Below are 21,296 nucleotides of genomic sequence, written 5' to 3'. Positions count from 1 at the left end.
GACATGAGCAGTGACCTCACTTCCTGGCGACGGAGCCCGACAGAACCTGAAACACTGGTAACCAGGCAGCCACATTCTATAACTGCCCCTTCCCGGCTCACTCGGACAGAGACACTGGAGAGGACACCATGTTTTCCTGTTGTGTCCCAGTGTGCCGACGCCGAGGCCTCAAGAGAGGCAGCGATGAGAGTGTGTTTAGACGTGCCCGCCACTGGATCAGGGCTCTGCCCAGGCGACGCCTGTGGCCCTTTGCACAGCGACACCCAGAGGTAACACAGGGAGGTTTTGTTGGGGCCAGGCCACCACTCTGATTCCACCTTAGCAGCCCTATGTCTGCTCCGTGTGTGTGTGTGTGTGTGTGTGTGTGTGTGTGTGTGTGTAGAAGGGTTTCAAGTGTGGAGGGCCTGCCCACAGCAGGAACAGGGCTGGGCCTGATCCACAGCAGAAGGTACAGTGGGCAGAAGCAGCAGTCAGTGGGACCAGGTTTGAGGATTCCCCAGTGGCTGATGGTCACTGTCATTGCAGAGCTCAACCTACGTTAAGACGGAGCAGCAGGTGGTCGAGGAAGACCCCCGTGCCTTGGGCAGCAGTGAGGGCCCGGTGAGCCACACAACTGAGGGCCAGAACCAGCCTGAAGTATGTGTGGCCAACCGGGGGTCTGAGGAGCCAGGGCCCGTGGATGGACAACAAGAGCCTCCTCCACCAAAGCCGCCCAGGCTCCCTAGGCCTCATCCACCAAAGCCGCCCAGGCCCAACAAGCCTCCAACCTCGAAGCCGCTCAGTCCCAACACCAGGATGGCAATTTTCAACAAGGTCCTGGAGCGCCATGCCCGTATTAGTAATACCATTCGGGAAGACCTGGAGCCCAGGGAGGCAGAGCCCAAGGGTGAGTAGGTGGGGAGATGGGGGTGGGAAGGGCCATGCTAGCTTATGGGGAGATATTGTTGCAAGACACACAGGGAGCACCCCCAGAGCCTGGCCAGGAGCAGTACTGGCCTCAGACCACCCATGTGCTGGACTTTGGGCATGGAGGACAACCTGTGGCAGGTCCTGGGCTGTGCTCAGTGTTCTGTCTTTGGGGGACGGATGGAAATGCAGGCACCTGGGTGATCTTTTCTCCTCTTGCAACTCCAGCACCAGCCCAGGAGGCAGAGGCAGCTCCTCCTGAAACACCTGAAGTCAGTCCTAAGGAGCAGGATGCAGAGCTGGGGGCATCACCTCCTCCAGAGCTTTCACCACCTCCAGCAGCCTCTCCTGCTGCAGCTGAGGAGCCAGGGCCGGCCCCAGACCAAACTGAGGCCCCACCAATGCCGAATGAAGAACCCTCCCTGGAGCCGGTGCTGGTTCCTCCCTCAGAGGAGGAGCTGCCTGTGGAGGGCCCAGCTCAAGGGCCCCTGGTCGAATGTGCTTGCCCTGTCCCAAGGGAAAAAATTGTTTTATCCCCACTCGTTGATCTTTTCATTTTCTTTTCTTTATTAATTTTTTTTTATGTTCTCCTTGGTGTTTTTCAGTTCTTTATCTTTTAATGTTTAATATTTGGGTGTTTTTTGAGAGGGTTACTTTTATTATTTTCTTTTTTCTGTTTTTAGCCTTTTTTTTCCCCATTGTATAATCCATGTTAAGTAATAAATAAATGTTACTTTTGTATTTTAAATGGTTATTGTTGGTATTTTACATGTTATTGTTCATATTGTAAATTCCTGAGCATGAAGTACAGTCACAGAGGCCTCTGTGCTAAGTGTAACCCCAAGGCCAGAAGTCAGTCAGGCAAAGTCTGACTGCCCCTTCCTGTGCCCAAAGCAGATATTAGGAAAATGCAGACATCTGGAAAAAGTCAAAACACAAGCTGGACCGAAACCAGTTTTGCTCAGTGGATAGAGCGTTGGCTTGCGGACTGAAAGGTCCCAGGTTCGATTCTGGTCAAGGGCATCTACCTGGGTTTCGGGCACATCCCCAGTGGGAGATGTGCAGGAGGCAGCTGATCGATGTTTCTCTCTCATCGATGTTTCTAACCCTCTATCTCTCTCCCTTCCTCTCTGTAAGAAATCAATAAAAAATATATTTTAAAAAAAAAAACACAAGCTGGAAAGCATTCCTTACAATCCAAGGCCAGATAAAGGTTTAATATCCCCGTGGTACAGACAACCCTCAAAAGTCAGTGTTTTCTTAAGAGACAAAGGGCATACACATGCAATTCTAATAAGAGGTAGTTCACATGCTAGTACATGTCAGAGATTCCCAACCTCCCGATGGGGACACACACAGTATCAATACTAGAGAGAGAACACTCTCACCATCAGACTGGCAGGCTTCTAGTCTAGTGGTAGCCAACCTTGGGGACAAAGTGAGGCAGCAGAGGCCCCAGAATATCCCCTGGGGAAGAGAAAAGCCTCTGGGAAAAGAGTGAGCAGGACCCGCCAAGGCTCCACAGGAGCACACCTGCATCTGACCGTGCTCATCCAAGGAGGTTCCCCCACAGAAACTCTTGCACAATTTTTCAATAGTCAATATTTTCAAGACTACCCATCAGAGCACTGATGAAATAGCTGGGAATTGGAAAAAGCACGAATGTCCTTGGAGACGGGTTGGGATCCACCAAATCCTGGTCTACATGGATGAGGGATTCTGAGCAGCTGCTAAAGTGGATGCAGGGCTCTTTAAGTGCCAATGGATAAAGGCCTCAGGGGTCCTCTCACATGAGACATGTGGGAAAATTCTCTGCATCCAGGATCCCATCAGCTAGACCCCATACCGGTGATTTCAATAGGCAGACACCATATGTGAAAACGAGTCTATCTGTAACAGAATGAGAGGCAAAGCCTGAGAAATCTCCACCAAATCACTCATGAGGGCCACCTCTGGGGTGGGGCTTGTAAATCTCTTGTCCTTTCTTTAACGTGCTGTCTAAATTTTTTATAATGCACGTATGACGGTGATAGTTCTAAAAATATTAAAGTCGTATTTTCAAGTCATATGTTCTACATTATCCATTTATAAGTCATCTATGAAAGCATCTTATTTAGTTCTCATTTTTAAAGGATTTAAGACAGACAATAAAGGTTTATTATAGTACAATAATGAATTCTAAAGCAAGTCAGAATCAAGTAAAGGACAAAGTCCTTCCAGGGAGGAGAGCTCTGACAGGGTGCTCACCGTTCCAGTCCTTCCCTGTGTGTGCATGCTGTGTCGTCATGTGCATGTGTGTTTACCTGTGCTCCCAAGCTCAGGCGTGTGCACTTGTAGGTGTTGAGTGGAGAGGAGTCTTGGTTGTGTGCCCCTCTAGAAACTCATTTCCCTAGAGGTGGACACTGACAGTCAGTCCTCTTCCTCCTTAGCATTTTTTGTGTCCCCAGATCAATTTCTGAAGCCCCTGCTGTGGAACATGAGCCATTTCTGGTTTTTCACTCCCATCATGCACTAAAGTAAACATCTTCATTTAAGACCGATCTCTAGAAGTGCAGATTCTTGGTTTAATTAAACATGATTTAACATGTTGGGTGCATCAAAGGTGACCTACATCTGAGGTCACTTGAACACTTTGGGCCTTATTTGGGAAAGCAAAGGTGCCGAGACCTAGGGTTGAGGCCTCAGGGCGGGAGGCAGAAGGAGGGGCTGGAAGTGAAGGAGATGAAGATAGCTGAGAGTGACACACCACCTGGAAGGTCCCGTTCATCCTGTCTGTGCCCTGCCCATGTCCCAGGCCCCAAGATTGCCCCTAGCCCACATAAGCCCCACCCTGCTCCATAACTCAACGGAGCTGAGCAGCCTGGCCCTGCCATCCAGGACACTGTAGGTTGGGGCCTGTACATTCTGGCCTGTTGCCTCTCCCTGCAAGCATGGAGCCCCTTACTCTCTGACAGGAAAGCAGATCTAGGGAGGCTCAGGCAATCACAGGGACCACCATGAACATGCTCTAACCAGGGGAAGTTCTTAGTTGCAACAGCAGGACCCACTTGAGCTTGTGCTAACAGAATGGACCTTACAAAAGGTCAGAGCATCAGGCTCGTAGCTATGGGGCAAGTCATAGCACCCGAACCAGAGGTCCTCCAGCAGTGACCTCTGCCCCAGCCCTGTGCCAGCACATCAGCTTCTGTAAGTGGGGTTCTGCTCAGTGGCGATGAGGAGAGTGTCATTATCGCATTCAAAATCAGATCAGGTAGAGTCCACTTGGCCTGAGGCTGCCAGGTGAGGCTATGCTCAGCTACATATCTTGTCTCCCCAGAAATGGGATCCCGCCCTGAGCACAGGTCCTCTCTAGATGGGGATTCACCAGGTTCTCCCTGGAGGAAGAGAAATAAGCCCCTGATGGTAAGGGGAACAGGAGAGACGGGAGGACATTTTTAAAAATATCAGTCTTCTCACCAATTTTAACATAAGACATAGACTGAGAGTGTTTTCAAGACAAAAATCTGATAAAGAACTGATATCCAAATATATTTTTTAAGAACCCTCTTGATTTTCCACAATAAGGAAACAAACAACCTAAATAAAAAATGGGTATAAGCTCTGGACAGATACCTCACCACTGAAGATACAAAGATGGCAAGGGATGCAATATGTTGTAGATTAGGTGGAAGTTACACTCACCTCCTCTGAGGACCAAATACAAATGATAACCTAATTACAGAACAATTAGCCTGAATAACCAAATGAAGATTAGCTGAACAGAAGTTTTATAACCAAGGATTAGCCAAAAAGTCACATCCAAAGTGGTAGCAAGGACAGAGACTTAAAAAGGGCTGGCCTCATACCCACATGAGGTGGTAAAGAATCCACAAAGATATTTCAGCTACAAAGGTAACCCCTGAGGAGCAAGGGGTCTCAACCCTACGTGGGGCTCTCCATCCCAGAGTAACTAGACCCAGGAAGAGGTCTGGCTGTAAAAATCAGTGGGGATTCCATCTTCCAGAGAGAGACAAAGGATCTGGTAGAAAAAGCAGGTGTCCTCTTAAAGGACCAGCCCACAAAATCTCATTTGCAGGTACTCATCCTGGGCTCTGGCAGAGAGCCAGTGGCTCAGAGAAAACAGGTCTGATACAGGGAGGGGGCTGAAGGGACAACAGCCAAGGTCCTTGTGCTGAATCCATCTCCTGCACCACCCACAGATGCCATCTTGCCTGGGTCGAGCATTCCCCCTCCATATGGCATCAATCTGATGCACTAGCCCCATCCTCCAGATTTACTCCCTGTGACCCCCACTGCCAAGCTTGGGTCCTGTGGAGTCAGTTGGCTGTGCCCAGCCTGGGCCTGAGGTGCAAACTTTCTTAGAAGGCTCTAGAGCAGGGGTGGGGCCATTTGTATATTTATAACATCATTTGCGGGCCACATAAAATTATAAACTTAAAAATGTGCCTACTATATTGGTCAAACATTTAATTAACTCATTTAATACCTTGGCAGGGCCAGACCAAATGATTCTGCGGGCCTCATAGAGCCCTCGGGCTGGACAATCCTCACCCCGGCTCTCGAGGAAGTCTTGACAGACTCAGGGTGGCAGAGACAGACAGGGAGAAACTGAATTTTGTGGCTTTGGAGTGAGGATTATTTTTCCCTTGCATACCCAACCAACACCACCATTTCTGTTCTGAGCCCTCCCTCTACATGTCTAAATTTTAATCTGTTTTAGTTTGATGTATGCCTCTGGCCTCACCCTGAAGTCTCCCTGAGACAGTGCCCCACCACAAAGGTCCACAAGCCCCAGATAGGTGGTGACTGGCCTTGGTGTACCCTGAGATGTTTTCTGAATGGCCTCAGGCCCAGAACTGGTGCCAAGTTTGAACCTGTGAACACCACTGGTAAACACCATTCACCCTTACCTTCTGACTTACTGAGTACCTATTCATACAACTCCTGTACTGCCAGAGGCTCCTCAGCAACTGTGCCTAACTGACATCAGCCAAATGGTGGTAGATTGGGATGCCTTGAGCCTTTTGCTGACCGACCACAGGGATTGGTACTGGTGGAAGCTAGGCTTGGTACATGTACTGGTGGAACTCTGGCGCCTCCCATGTGCACCCAGGCCCAGCAGAGGTAGTCACAAACTGTGGATCACTTGGTAGCTCCAAACAGGTAGTCCAGGGCCTGTCGTAGGCAGCATCTGTCATTGACATGCATCAGAGTCCCTCCCAAGAGGCACCAGAACCAACACACCCAGTGGAGGGCTTGTGTCATACATCAAAGTATGACTCAATTAGCTCCACATCCTTAGGGACATCTTGGCAGGCACCAGAACCTGCTGGATCACTGTGGCACCTGTACACTGTGGTCAGGATTGATCCTCATGTCAGCCAGCCCCAAGGGTCAATTCCACCAATGGATCAGCCAACAGCATGCAAGATTCAACTACAACAAAAGGGCTCACATAACCACACAAGGGACATTCCTGGTGCACCTAGCTCAAGTGAACATGGATGCTATACTATTGAGCCCCACAGGGCACTACTACATAAGACCACCCTACCATGATGGAGAGACATAGCAGATCTACCTAATACACAGGAACAAATGCAGAGAGGCCACCTGAATGAAAAGATTGAGAAACATGCCACAAATGACAAAAGAGGAGAAATCCCCAGAAAAGAGAATTGAATGAAATGGAGGAAAGCAATCTATCAGATACAGAGTTCAAAACAATAGTTATAAAGATGCTTAAGGAACTTAGTGCAAGAATTAATAAACTCGGTAAGAACTATATGAAGAGATAGCAAGCATAAAAATGGACAAACAAACCATAAAAATAGAACCAGTCAGATATGAAGAATACAATATCTGAAATGAAGAACACACTGATGGGAATCAACAGCAGGTTAGATAAAGACCAAATTGGCGTTTAGAGAACAGGATAACAGAAAACATGCAAGCAGAATCCAAGACAGTGGTGGAATAGGTGGAAGCTACACTCACCTACTCCTGCAATTATAACTAAACTAGAAGCCCAGTGGAGGGATTCGTGCAATGGTGGGGTCCCTTGGCCTGCACCCTCTCGCAATCCAGGTATCCTCGGGGGATGTCAGAGAGCTGGTTTTGGTTTGATCCTGCAGGCCAGTCTGAGGAATCCAACCAGTGCACAAATCCATGCACCAGGCCTTAGTATGCATATAAGATTTTGGTTAATCTCTTCCTGCCTTCCCTCCTCCCCCCTTCACTCTGAGATTCATCTGTCTGTTCCATGTTTCCATGCCTGTGGTTTCTGCTCCTACATTAAGTGTCTGTCCCCTGGTGGTCAGTGTGCGTCATAACTACTGGCCGGTCAGCCGGTCAGCTGGTCGACTGGTCGCTTAGGCTTTTATATAATAGACTAGAGGCCCGGTGCACAAAAATTTGTGCACTCGGGGGGGGGGGGGGGCTCAGCCCGGCCTGTGCCCTCTCGCAGTCTGGGACCCCTCGGGAGATAACGACCTGCTGGCTTAGGCCTGTTCCTGGGTGGCAGAGGGCAGGCCCAATCCCTAGGTGCAGCCCCTAGTTAGGCTCAGAGCAGGGCCGATTGGGGAGTTGGGGCGCCACCCCATCATGCACAGAGCAGGGCGGATTGGGAGGTTGTGAAGCCACCCTCAGTCACGCTCAGGGTAGGGCTGATTGGGGGGTTGGGGCACCGCCCCCTGTCACACTCAAGGCAGGGTCGATGGGGAGGTTGCGGTGCCACCCCCTGTCATGCACAGAGCAGGGCCAATCAGGGGGTCGGGGCGCTGCCCCCTGTCACTCACAGAGCAGGGCCAATCAGGGGGTTGGGGAGCTCCCCCCCGTCACTCACAGAGTAGGGCCGATAGGGGAGCTGGGGCACCACCCCCTGTCACACACAGAGCAGGGCAGATCAGGGGGTTGGGGCGCTGCACCCTGTCACACTCAGGGCAGGGCCAATGGGAAGGTTATGGCTCTACCCTGTCACACACAGAGCAAGGCCCGTGGAGGGGGGTTGGGGCGCCACCCTCTATCACCCACAGAACAGGGCCGATCAGGGGGTTGGGGCGCCGCCACTGTCACACTCAGGGCAGGGCCAATGGAGAGGTTATGGCTCTACCCTGTCACACACAGAGCAGGGCCCGTGGGGGGGGGGGGGGGAATTTGGGGTGCCACACCCTGTCACACACAGAGCAGGGCTGATCAGGGGGTTGGTGTGCCGCACCCTGTCAAACACAGAGCCGCAGGGCAATCAGGGGATTGATGAGCTCCCCCCTATCAGGCACAGAGCAGGGCTGATCATGGGGTTGGGGCGCCTTCCCCTGTCACGAACAGAGCAGGGTGGATAGAGAGGTTGTGGCCCCGCCCGCTGTCACGCCCAGAGCCACAGGGCAATCAGGGGATTGGGGAGCTCCCTCCTATCAGGCACAGAGCAGGGCTGATCAGGGGTTTGGGCGCTGCCCCCTGTCACGCTGATCCTGGTGCCGGGAGCCTCGCTGCTCCACTGATCCCGGTGCTGGGAGGCATATTACCCTTTTACTATATAGGATAGAGGCCTGGTGCATGGGTAGGGGCCGGCTGGTTTGCCCTGAAGGGTGTCCTGGATCAGGGTGGGGGTCCCCACTGGGGTGCCTGGCCAGTCTGGGTGAGGGGCTGAGGGCCGTTTTCCAGAAGTGGGTGACTGAAGCTCCCAACCGCTCCTTTTTTTCTTTTTTTCTTTTTATTCTGGGCCAGCTTTAGCTCTGAGGCCTCGCTGCTGAAAACATCAATACAATGTTGCGGTCCGGCTGGCTGAAGCCCGGCTGAATGAAAGCCGGTTTCTGGGATTTTGTTTAGCTTCTTATTTGCAACATAGTACATAGTTGCTTAGAGTTGCAGCTGAGAGGCCAGCAGCGGCAGGCGGGGAACGTTGGAGTCCCCAGTCACTGGAGCAAGCGAGCCTCCCTGCTCGCTTCAGTGCATGGCTGCCAGCCACCATCTTGGCTGACAGTTAATTTGCATAAGGATATGCTGATTAGCCAATGGGAAGGGTAGCGGTCGTACACTAATTACCATGTTTCTCTTTTATTAGTGTAGATTATAGAACAATAAACCTGAATAATCAACTGAAGACTAGCTGAGAGAAGTCTTATAACCAAGGATTTACAGATGAAGCCACATTGAAACTGATAGAAAGGACAGAGATGCAAGAAGGGCTGGCCCCATAACCACGGGCAGCAGCTGAGATCCTGAAGGGAATGTCTCAGGTCAAAGTTTCCCCCTTGGGTGAGTGAGATCTCAAGTCTACCCTGGGCTCCCCAGCCCAGAGCACCAGAACCAGGAAGAGGCATCCATATACCACCTACCTATAAAAATCATTAAGAATTCTATCATCCAGGAAGTAACAGAAGTCTGCTAGAGACAAAAGTGCACTCTTAAAGGGACAACACTAAACATTTCATTTGCAGGCTCTCATCCTGGGCTCTGGTAAAGAGAGGGAAGAGTGAACTAGATTTGCATGAGCAGAGATGGAGGTTTGTGGCTCTGGGAGTAAACTGAAGAGAAAACCACCAGGATTCCTGTGCTGAGTCCCACTCCCACACTGCACATGTCATCTTTCTTAGGTAGAGAACTCCCCTCCATATAGCATCAGCATGGGTGAATGCAATAGTCCCACCTCCAGGACTTCCATCACCTCTCCCTAAGGAGTTCACACCCTGCTGAGGAGTCAGCTTCCTGGTCAGGAGTGTAGAATTCTGGAAAGTCTCAGTGGGTGTCAGTGACTAAGGTGTGTAGCTCTGAGGTAGTAGCTGCTTCTCCTTCCACCAAGCCTGTTTGGCACTCTCCTTCATGAGAGACTACTAGCCTCACAATCCTGACTCCCAGCAGTCCTACCCTGCTGAGCTCTGGCTACATGAAGAATTTGGGATAAAATTCATTGTGTGGCTCTAGGAGAGAGGCCATTTTTCCCTTGAATACCCAACAGATGCAGAGCCTTCCCTTCACAAGGCCAAATCTTGGTTTGTTTGGGCTAATAAACTCTGCTGGCCTCACCCTAAAGATTTCCTTAGAACCTGCCCCAGTATAAAGTTATCCAGGCACCCAGCAGGTAGCAGTTAGACTTGGTATACACTCAGAATTTAGCTGAGTGACCTCAGACTCAGCACTAGCACTAATATTAAACTTGGACCTATGTGGTGAAACACCATTCACCCCTATGTGGTGACTCACTGAGAACCTCCCTCATGCAACTCAAGTAATGCTGGAGGCTGTTTTAGTGACTAAGCATAATAGGCAGCCAGCAGGTGGAGGGAAGGAGAGGTTGATCATTGGATGCCTTGGGCACTTTGTAGACCTGCCCCAGGACTTAGTGCTAAGGAAAGCTGGCCCTGGTGCACAGCTTGTCTTTCCTACACACACCCAGCCCCAGCAGAGGCAGTCACATACTGTGGTTTGCTTTTCAGCTTTAGACAGGTTGCCCAGGATTAGTCAAAGGCAGTGTCTGACACTGACCAGCACCAGAATCCCTCCCAGGAGCCCCTGAGCCAACACACCCAATGGCCAGCTTTGGCAAATATCAGAGCAGGAACTAATAAGTTTCATAAGTGTTATATCTACTGGGAGATCTTGGCAGGCACATAGCTCGAGTGATCATGTAGGCGGGACAACTCAGTGAATAATGCCATTCAATGAAATGGGGAACAGTAGAGGAAGATTATATCTAGGAAGGACTCTTTTTAAAAAATATTTTTATTAATTTCAGAGAGGAAGGGAGATGGGAGGAGAGACAGAAACATCAATGATGAGAGAGAATCATTGATCAGCTGCTTCCTGCACACCCCCTACTGGGGATCGAGCCCACAGTCCAGGCATGTGCCCTGGCTGGAAAACAAACCATGACCTCCTGGTTCATAGGTTGATGCTCAACCACTGAGCCATGCTGGCCAGGCAGGAAGGACTGTTAATGATGATCTCGTCCTAGTTCAAGAAATGGATGGCAATGAAGGCTTCTCTTACCCATGGTAGACACTGGTAAACACATCAAGCATTCTTTCCTGCTGAGCCTTAGAGTCAGTACTTCAGACAAGGCCTCTTTGACACCCCAGATCAAGTACAAGGCCCTTATTTGGAAGGTAAATTAATTGAGACCCAATGTTTAAAAGGTATGGTTTTGAGGAGAAACCAAGATGGCGGCATAGGTAAACACTGGAGTTTGCTGCCTCGAACAACCACTTCAAAAATACAACTAAAAGACGGAACGGACATCATCCAGAACCACAGGAAGACTGGCTGAGTGTAAATTCTACAACTAGAAGGAAAGAGAAAAGCATACCGAGACTCAGAGGAGCCATAGTGTGGAAGTAAAATACTAAGGTGCGGAGGTGCATGCGGAGCGGGCTGGCGGCTGAGGGCGCAGTTGTTTTTGATTGGGAGGGAGTCTCAGGCTCTGAGCTCCAGTTCCAGGCGAGTCTCTAGGGACCCAGACTCATATGGAAGAAGCGGGACTGTCTGGCATCGGTTGAAACCCGAGGGCAGCTCTCTCTCCGAGGGGCTTGCAGCGATTACCGGGAAACTGAGAAGCAGAGCCTCTGAGGGCAAGACTGAGAGCAGCCATACTGTTAGTCCCGCCCTGTTGATCCCGTGGTACCCGCCCCGCCCAAGCCCTGCAGGGAGGCTTTTGCTGGATAGCTGCAGGCAAAGGCTAGATTAGCACCTCCCTAGAGATCCAGGAGCCAGGAAACCCAGAGGTCAGAGTGGGACCATCCAGTTTGCAGCTCCGTGGAACCATAAAGGAAAAACTCAGGGGGCAGACTCAGTGAGCACCAAAGCCCCATTGAAGCAAGTCTTGCCCCAGAGGGATGTCTCCAGCAAGAAGTTCTCCCACTGCAGACACAGCTGATTCTCACAGCCAATTGGCCTGGAGGTCAATTCCTCCCAGTGATAATTACAACAATCAAGGCTTAACTACAACAAGGCTGTGCACAAAGCCCACAAGGGGGTGCACCGAGAGTGTCCTCCTCAGGTAATTGGGGAGGCTGAGCCACTGGGCCCTAGAGGACACTCAGCACAGAAAACCACTTTATCAACACAGGGAAGCATAAAAAATGCTAAGACAAAGAAATAGGACACAAATGACAGAAATGGAGGAAAGCAAACTACTGGTTATAGAGTTCAAAACTACACTTTTAAGGTTTTTCAAGAATTTTCTAGAAATTGCTGATAAACTTAATGAGATCTACAAGAAATCTAATGAGACCCTTGATGTTGTGATAAGGGACCAACTAGAAATTAAGCATAGACTGACTGAAATAAAGAATATTATACAGACTCCCAACAGCAGACCAGAGGATTGCAAGAATCAAGTCAAAGATTTGAAATACGAAGAAGCAAAAAACACCCAACCGGAAAAGCAAAATGAAAAAAGAATCCAATAATACGAAGATAGTGTAAGGAGCTCTGGGACAGCTTCAAGCGTACCAACATCCAAATTATAGGGGTGCCAGAAGAAGAGAGAGAGCAAGATATTGAAAACCTATTTGAAGAAATAATGACAGAAAACTTCCTAAGCCTGGTGAAAGAAATAGACTTCCAAGTCCAGGAAGCACATAGAACCCCAAACAAAAGGAATCCAAAGAGGACCACACCAAGACACATCATAATTAAAATGCCAAGAGCAAAAGACAAAGAGAGTATCCTAAAAGCAGCAAGAGAAAGAAAGTCAGTTACCTACAAGGGAGTACCCATAGACTGTCAGCTGATTTCTCAACAGAAACTTTGCAGGCCAGAAGGGAGTGGCAAGAAATATTCAAAGTGATGAATACCAAGAACCTACAACCAAGATTACTTTGTCCAGCAAAGCTATCATTCAGAAGTGAAGGTCAGATAAAGATCTTCACAGATAAGAAAAAGCTAAAGGAGTTTATCACCACCAGACCAGTATTATATGAAATGCTGAAAGGTATCCTTTAAGAAGAGGAAGAAGAAGAAAAAAGTAAAGATACAAATTATGAACAACAAATACACATCTATCAACAAGTGAATCTAAAAATCAAGTGAATAAACAATCTGATGAACAGTATGAACTGGTGATTATAATAGAATCAGGGACATAGAAAGGGAATGGACTGACTATTCTTGGGGGGGAAAGGGGTGTCGGGGGTGCAGGAAGAGATTGGACAATAATCGTGCACCTATGGATGAAGACAGTGGGTGAGGAGTGAGGGCGGAGGGTGGGGTGGGAACTGGGTGGAGGGGAGTTATGGTGGGAGAAAAGAGGAACCAATGTAATAATCTGAACAATAAAGATTTAATTAATTAAAAAAGGAATAAAATAAATAAATAAATAAATAAATAAATGGTATCCTCTTATTACATTTATAATTTAAAAATTTAATTAAAACATTTAATCTTAATTCTACATATCTCCATTATGTCCTACTATTTTCTTATATCTATAATTTAAGAAACTTAACTGAATTCACATTTAGGAGAGCTTTGACAAGCAATTGGAAAAATAATAGTAAATCAACATAAATATAAAGGTATTGCTTGAGTACATATAAATATCAATCAAGAGATGTCAATGAACAGTACCATGCTCCCATCTGATATCCTTAGATCTCACTGGATTCTGTGTTACTGCTGGACAGATACTGAGAGATCATCTAGTCCATCACTTTGAAGATGAGAATTGAGTTTCAGAGAGGTGACACTTTTGGTTTAGGGTCACAAAGCCAGTCAGTGACAGAGACCAGATAGAAACCAGCACCTCCTGGTTTCCACATTACCACCCTTTCCTGTGAATCACGCTATCAACACAAATACATACATCCTCTAACCCTAACTGAAGGACAAATATGAAAAACTCAGAAGCAGTCAATGGGATTGAATGTTAAGTATTATCAATCATTGTTTGAAATTCCCTAAGCAACATTATTTTAACCAAAGACCTTCCTTGGTCTTCCTATTAACCCTACCAGTGTGCTCATCTAGCACCTCCTATAACCTATGTACCTTCATCTCCCTATCAGTTTGTAAGGGGGGTGGGAAAATATAATAAAATGATGGTTGAGGATAAAACTCTACTTGAAAAAATAAAATATTCACATACCCAAACTTACAAAGAGATAAATTAAGGGAGATTACTCATATAAACCAGACTTTCTTTGTTTGTTTTTAATAGCATGCTCTAATAGAACTTTCTAAATATTTATAGATCATTAAGTATTTGACATGAAGATTGTGGGGGTAAAGAAAGAGCCTTAAAATTAGAGTGTTAAAATATTCAACTAACTGATGAAGAGGAATTTTTTAAAAATAAAAACTACTTACATTATATTGTCAAATAACATAAAATGTAATATTCAGTATCATAATAATCATGCATGAATTTAAAGCAGTGATTTCTCAGGAGAGAGGTGATGGAAAGTGGATTGTCTGATCCTTGCTTTATGTCCATGTTGAATTCAATGGGTTTAAATTTAAACAGCACTTTGAAGGGGCTCTGGAATATATGTTCTAGGAAATTACTGAAATAGCTTTCTTTTTCACTTTGGGAATATTTTTTGCTTTTGTCTTAACTGCTTCAGAATGAGAAGATAAATGTTGTTTTAAGTACAGTTATATTTGACAGAGATGTGCTGATTTGGTGATTTCTTTTATCAAGGTTCCCTCCGAAGTGTGACATATATTCACTCTCAGAACCTCAAACACTGAAACATTCCTACTGAGAAGTATACTTGATCTTCAAATTATACTCCTCTGCTTTTGGCTTTGTAGATCTTACACAGCTTTGGGGCATTAGCAATAAAATTTCATCTATAATAGAGCTCAGAAAATTTTCCAATGAAAAGTTAAGGAGTATAGAAAATTTGGTTTAGGTGGAAAAGAAAGTGAAAGTTTGAAGATATTTAATCTTCAAAGTACATAGCAAGACACAGCAAATAAAACCATAATCCTGGACCAAATCCTAAAAAGTTGGGAGAAGAGACTAAAGGAAGATTCTACTAAGGTTCTACTAAGGAAAAAAAAGAAGTAAGAAGGGAGGAAAAAGGTGAAGAGGGAAGAAAAGAAAGAAAGAAAGAAAGAAAGAAAGAAAGAAAGAAAGAAAGAAAGAGAGAGAGAGAGAGAGAGAGAGAGAGAGAGAGAGAGAGAGAAAGAAAGAAAGAAAGAAAGAAAGAAAGAAAGAAAGAAAGAAAGAAAGAAAGAAAGAAAGAAAGGGAGAGAGAGAGGAAGGAAGGAAGGAAGGAAGGAAGGAAGGAAGGAAGGAAGGAAGGAAGGAAGGAAGGAAGGAAGGAAGGAAGGAAGGAAGAAAGAAAGAAAGAAAGAAAGAAAGAAAGAAAGAAAGAAAGAAAGAAAGAATGAATATTGGGGTAATTGGTAAAATTTGCATAGCACTGTATCCATGTAAAATTCCTTGAAATTTATAATCATATAGTGTAAGAGGATGTCTTTGTTCATTGGAGATACATGACATACTCAATGGTGAAGGGATAAGATATCTATAACTTTCAAATAGTTTAGAAAATAATAATGATGATGATCATATAAATGTAAAAAGTGAAAAAGCAAATATAAGAAAAATAATAAAAACAAGGAAAAATCTAAACAATTGATGAATCTAGGTGAAAAGTATCTAAGGTTTCATGCATTATTCTTGCAACTCTTCTGTAACCTTGAATTGGTTCAAAATACAAAGTTTCTTTTAAAAAAGCACATAGCAAAGAGATACTGAGGAGTTAAATAGCCCATCTAATTTAAAAATAAATTTGTGGCAGGTGAAAAATTAAACATACATGCCACAAAGTATTTGAAATGGTTTATAGCAAGACATAAAAATAGTTATATTTATACATTCAAAGATCACTCTGATATTGGTTAAAAATACTGACTTAGGAGTAAGACTGTCAAGGTTCAAATTGTGGCTCTATCATCACTAGTTACATAACCTTGGGCTAATTATTTAACTACTCCATGCCTCAGTTTCTCCATCTGTAAAATAGGGATAATAAATTGGTAGGACTGTTGTAAGGATTAAATGGAATAATCTTCAGTAAGTACTTAGAAGATACCTGTTACATGTTACACATTCATAAATATAAAGTATTTTTATTTTAAAATATAAAGTGAACTACATAATTGTGATTTTAAAAAGATGAATAAAAATAGAAAAGCAATACCAAGGTAAAAAATAATACAAAAAGACAGACTGCTATGGCAATGTCATATTCATATGGCAAAACCCTGAGCCTCAAAGTGATGGTATTAGGAGGTGAGGCCTTTGAGAGCTGATTAGGTCATGAGAGCAGAGTTCTCATGAATGGTCCCTTATAAAAGAGGTCCCAAAGAGCCTTCTTATCTGTACTGCCATGTGAGGTTACAGCAAAAAAACAGCTGGCTTGGAAAGTGGTTCTCTCCAGATACTGAATCTGCCAGTGCTTTGATCTAGGACTTCCCAGCCTCCAGAAAGAATAAGTTTGTTGTTAATATGCCATGCAGTTTATGGCATGTTTGCTATAGCAGCCCAAACAAAGACACAAACAAACTGTGGTCAACATAGATGCTTCAAATTTACATCTTCGCATCCTGAATGAACACCAAAGTAAATAGAGGAGGTAAAAAAATCACATAACATTAATTATCAGAAAAGGTGTGTATTAGTCAGGTTTCTCCAGAGAAACAGAACCAATAGGATATTTACATACAGAGAGAAAGAGATTATTATTATGAATTATATCACATGATTATGGAGACTGAGAAGTCCCAAAATCTGCAGCTAACCAGGAGAACCAATGGTGTAAGTTTCAGTTTGAGTACAAAGGCAAGAGAAAACTGATATCCCAGCTCAAAGACCATCAGGCAGAAAGTGAATTCTTTCTTACTACAGCCTTTTGTTCTATTCAAGCCTTCAAAAGATTGAATGAGACCCACCCATATTGGGGAGGGCAATGTGCTTTATAATCAATCAACTCAAATGTTAACCTCATTTAGAAACACCGTCAGAGACACACCCACAATAATTTTTAACCAAATATCTGGGCACTCCATGGCCCAGTCAAGTTGATTTGTATTTTTACCTTTTTCTTTTAATGGAGTGTGCTGGATGTCTCTCTAATTTTGTTCAGATGACTGCAGAACCTGGAAAAGTTGTTGCTACTATTGATGCATAACATACTGCTATTAGAAAAGGTATATATATATATACTAGCGGCCTGGTGCACAGATTTGTGCACATTGAAAGGAAATTAATTAGAAGGTGGCTGATGGGCCAGACACACCCTGGAGCCAACCTCCCGTGGTCCCTCCCTAGCCGGCTGCACCTGGGGTGGGGCCAGAGCTCAAAGGGCATCTGCAGAGTGAGAGGAGTCCCTCCAACAGGTGGGGTCCCTCAGCCTGGCCTGCAGGGATGGGGCCAAAACAGTCCGAAACCAGCAGTCCAACATCCGCCGAAGGGTCCCAGAGTGCAAGAGGGCACTCTGCAAAGTTGCTGTCGCTCAGCAGCTCCTGCATTGAGGGTCTGCCCCCTGGTGGTCAGTGAGCATCATACCTACTGACTGGTTGGCTGATCAGCAGTCACATAGCCTTTTCTATATATGAATTTTTGGAAACTTTAGCTATGTTGTCAACTTTGGAAAAACATGTGAGGTTGGCACTGTACAGAAATTAACAGACGTATTGGTCTAGAAATGTTCAACATAATTTTTTTCCATTTGAACAGGGGTAATACATTGTATTAAATATGTAAGGTCTTACTCTACATGGGTTTGATAACAGAAACTAGAAAAATATTCTCTAAATAATAAAAAAGATATAATTCTGAAGATATAAGGTAAAAAGAGTTCAACTGCGTATTGTTCTCAGAATAACTGGATCCAAGAATAGATGTAGTATTTAGAGCATCAATTTTCAACCAGTGTGCCATAAATGATTTTAAAATACGCAATAACTGACTATTTAATAAGGGGCATTGACCTTTCCCTTAGACTATTAAATTTTTTAAAAAGTGACAATAGCCAACACAACAATAGCCACTTGGTATTAATGCCCTGTCTAAAACATAAATACATAGGTCATATAATAGAGTTGCATCTAATTCATAATGTCACATAATAAGATTGTGTCTGATTGGTTAATTCTTGGTACCAGAAATCCTTATATAAAACTATAGGCACCTGATTTTTTAAAAAGTCATTTTGCAGCAAAAAGGGTAGATAATTACTACTACTATACTAATAATAGTAGTATAGTAGTAGTAGTAAATCAATAAAAATACCTATTTTTTGTCAAATTGGCATAAAATATACTTTTGCTGTGCCATAGAATTTTAGTATTTAGTTTGTGTGTACCATGAGCTGAAAAAGGTTGAAAATCACTGATCTTGAGGAACAGGTGAATAGCAGAATGGTGCTTTGAAAGGTGCTTCATAAATATCACTTCTCTTATCAGGGCTTTGTTAACAATCAAATGGTAGACAAAGATTTTACTCTGTTCAAGGCCCAGAGTGGAGATGTCTGTGCTGCTGCTGGAAAGTAGGTCCTGCTGGGTAGGAACAGGGCTTGGCCTTGCATGACACTAAGAGTGAGTATCTCCTTAAATGTTGTGCCCTAGGTGCCTCTCATGCCTATTTATAAAAAAAAATAGTTCAAGAACAAAAACAAATAACATGTACGTTAGTCCCACCACATTTTTATACATGTGACAGTCGTTAGGAGGGGACAAATAATGTCCCTCCTTTCTCCCCACCACACACCAAAACAAGATCTAGAGCACAGATGGGGCAAATAAAAATGTTCACCTCCTATTTAATTATTACATTACGGTAATGACTAACTTCCCAGTCAAAGATTAAGCACTTTCTAACTACATATCATTGTTACTCCTCTAACAAGAACTCAGAAGGTCTAGCATTCTGCTTTGAAGAGGTTGCATCTCCAGAAATTATACGGATGCCTATGTGCACACTGTACTTAGAATAACACCTTAAACATCAATACTTATAATGCTGAAATCACAAATTGGTGGGTTCATTTTCAAAAGTAACCTTTAAATATAAAAAGGAGAAATCCTACCATCCTATAACCACACTATTCATCAACCAAAGCTCTGAAGCACAGGCACATCGTAGCCACCCTAACCACACTCATGGCTCACGTATTTCATTCAGGGGCAACATACACAGTGCTCCATGACCCAAACTACTTAAGGAGGTTGATGCTTAGAGTCTAGTTGGGGATTGCAGGCCACTTGGGCCTGTCTCCCCTTTCACAAGGGCTTGCATCCAAGACCCACAGGTCCTCCAGACATGCTGAAGCAGCACTCCAGTGGAAGCAGATTCTGGTATGTGGTTTTGTGGTACTAAGGGGGAGGGAAAAACTCAAGGACTCTTGCAGAAAGTACTTAGGTTTTCACAACTTTGGAAGACAAAGAACTTTTGTCAAAATAGAGCAGCTTAAGGCCACAGCTTAAGCTCTGGAATGGGATGCAGTAAAGAAGATATCTTTAATATCTTATATTTATCCCAGATTGCATCAGGCAGAATTTTAATGGTTTCAAGATATGTGTAATGATCTACTGCTCTCAAGTTTGCCCTGGGTGGCAGTAAGGAACTATGAATTTAGAGTTACATTTTCCATAGATTAACTTTTTAGCTAGAAATTATATGAGTGTGTGCATGTATGTGTTTGCTTGCTTTCATTTATTCAGATCATTTCTAAATATTGCCATATGGTAATTGAGTTGTAATGCTGCAGCCTCTCTGAAAGGAAGATGGAGTATGAAACGGGTCTCTAAACAATTCAGCTCAGCCAGCATAGGCCATAAAGGGGAGGGAAGAGGAGGAAAATATTCTATTTACCATCTCTCCCCTTGGACAAACGCTGTTTCCGGGGAGGTCCAAATTCTACACTCCAGTGCCAGTCAGAATTAGAACAATCTACTCAAATGTCCTTTATGAGCCCAGAGCAACTGTTAGGAGCTCTGTCGAAATTGTGTGGATCAGCAAGTATTTGGAATAAAACAGCTGTGCCTAGTGGCGCCTTTACTGAGTTCACACCCATTAATGGCTCCAACACAGAGAAAATAGGAGCCTAGGAAACACCTTCCTCTCCTCACATCAAAACGTCCTCCTGCCATCAGCCTTGAAGTGGTCTTTCTGTCCCAGGTTAAACAGAAGCCTGAGTGTGTTGGAGGCACACATTGGGGGGGTGGCAGGGGGGGCTCTGAATATTTTTACATTCTTTCACTCTATATCTTTTCCCATTCATTTCCCAGAAAAATGAGAGAAGACACAATGCCTTTTGTTTAGTGAAAAGGATGGGCAAAAGAGGAGAAGACACATTATAAAATCCTGCTTTTTCCCTTCTGGTATGTTCCTTGTTATCTCACAGTGGAGCCACCGAGTTCCCCAAAGGCTGATGAGCTTCAAAAGCTCCAGTCAACTCAAAAGAAGACAAAACCAAACAGAGTGGTCTCGGTGTTTTTGAAATAGCAGCCACAATGGAGCAGGGAAATCAACAATCCAAAAACAACAGCTGGAGGTGAGGGAGGGGCCAGGAGGCTAGGGAGGCCAGGGCTTCTGTTCTAGAAAGATTTTTGAACAGTCCCTTTGTATCTATACCAATCATTCCCGGTGATAAAATGCTATCTGCAATAAAAGGCAGTCTCCATGGCTTCTGCATGCTAATGAACTCCTGAGCCACATTCTCTGGGCTCAGAAGGAATGGAAACATCTCTACAAACCCAAGCAGATTCTCCTCAGTAGCTGCTGACAAATATTTCAGCTGGGAGACCTGATTAAGTAGCAATTGCTAACTGGCAACAAAAGCCTTGATATAACTGCTAGAAACAAACAGACTGGAAAGTAGGAGATAGTTCCTTGCTTAATAAGGTAGCTCCCCTCACGGAACCAGCCAGGTATCCCAGGACCCTGCAACCTGGCCACCCTTCTCACCATTTCTTCTGTGGCCTTTGAAACAGGCCTCAGTGAACTGACCAAATTTGGTGACTGTGCCTCTAGTTCTGTCATTCCTGTCTACAAGGACAACAAGGACACAAAAGATGATAATCCCCCAAAGGCATTTGGACAGGTGTCTGTCAATTTATGTGGGAACATTCCACTGAAGAAAATAAATGAGTAAAAAGAATGTGATAGAAGCTGGGATCATCTTTTCTTCCTCTCACCAAATGTACTTTCAGTAAAAATCATCAGCTATCCACTTATATTCAAACACATTATCCTTGAAATCTGTGACATTGTGCTTTCTCTTGACAAAAGTTTCTCTTTTCTGCCTGTTGGCTTCTCCAACTTGTTCTTTCTGGTACAATGTACTTAGAAGGGAAGAGCAAAGCCTTTGAAATATTCTCAAGTCAGGGTTTGTTAGTTTGCAGGATCTAAGACCACTCATGAAAATTAGACTCAGTGA

At 44.8% G+C, this 21,296-nt stretch overlaps 1 protein-coding gene across 1 annotated transcript; it reads left to right on the top strand.

Annotated features, from left to right (window-relative positions):
* The first annotated feature begins 3 nt into the window (after positions 1–3).
* LOC139020323 (uncharacterized) lies at positions 4–21,011 on the top strand. The gene is made up of 4 exons (XM_070429957.1): positions 4–57; positions 526–886; positions 1,135–1,404; positions 20,851–21,011. Exons 1-4 carry the CDS (start codon positions 4–6, stop codon positions 21,009–21,011), a joined length of 846 nt encoding a protein of 281 aa, XP_070286058.1.
* Positions 21,012–21,296: the final 285 nt, after the last annotated feature.

Source organism: Myotis yumanensis, unplaced genomic scaffold (genome assembly GCF_028538775.1).
Source record: "Myotis yumanensis isolate MYYU_CA2020_CCGP unplaced genomic scaffold, mMyoYum1.0.hap1 SCAF_12, whole genome shotgun sequence".
In the NCBI taxonomy this organism is placed as follows: Eukaryota; Metazoa; Chordata; class Mammalia; order Chiroptera; family Vespertilionidae; genus Myotis; species Myotis yumanensis.
The sequence above is the reverse complement of the archived record's forward strand: the minus strand, read 5'-3'. Positions and strand labels throughout refer to the sequence as shown.

Bases quoted from the DNA above. Each gene is read 5' to 3' on its own strand.
- LOC139020323 (XM_070429957.1), top strand. From the start codon at position 4: ATGAGCAGTGACCTCACTTCCTGGCGACGGAGCCCGACAGAACCTGAA. The intron at 58-525 runs GTAACCAGGCAG...CTGTCATTGCAG, and splicing joins CGACAGAACCTGAAACACTG to AGCTCAACCTACGTTAAGAC. The intron at 887-1,134 runs GTGAGTAGGTGG...TTGCAACTCCAG, and splicing joins CAGGGAGGCAGAGCCCAAGG to CACCAGCCCAGGAGGCAGAG.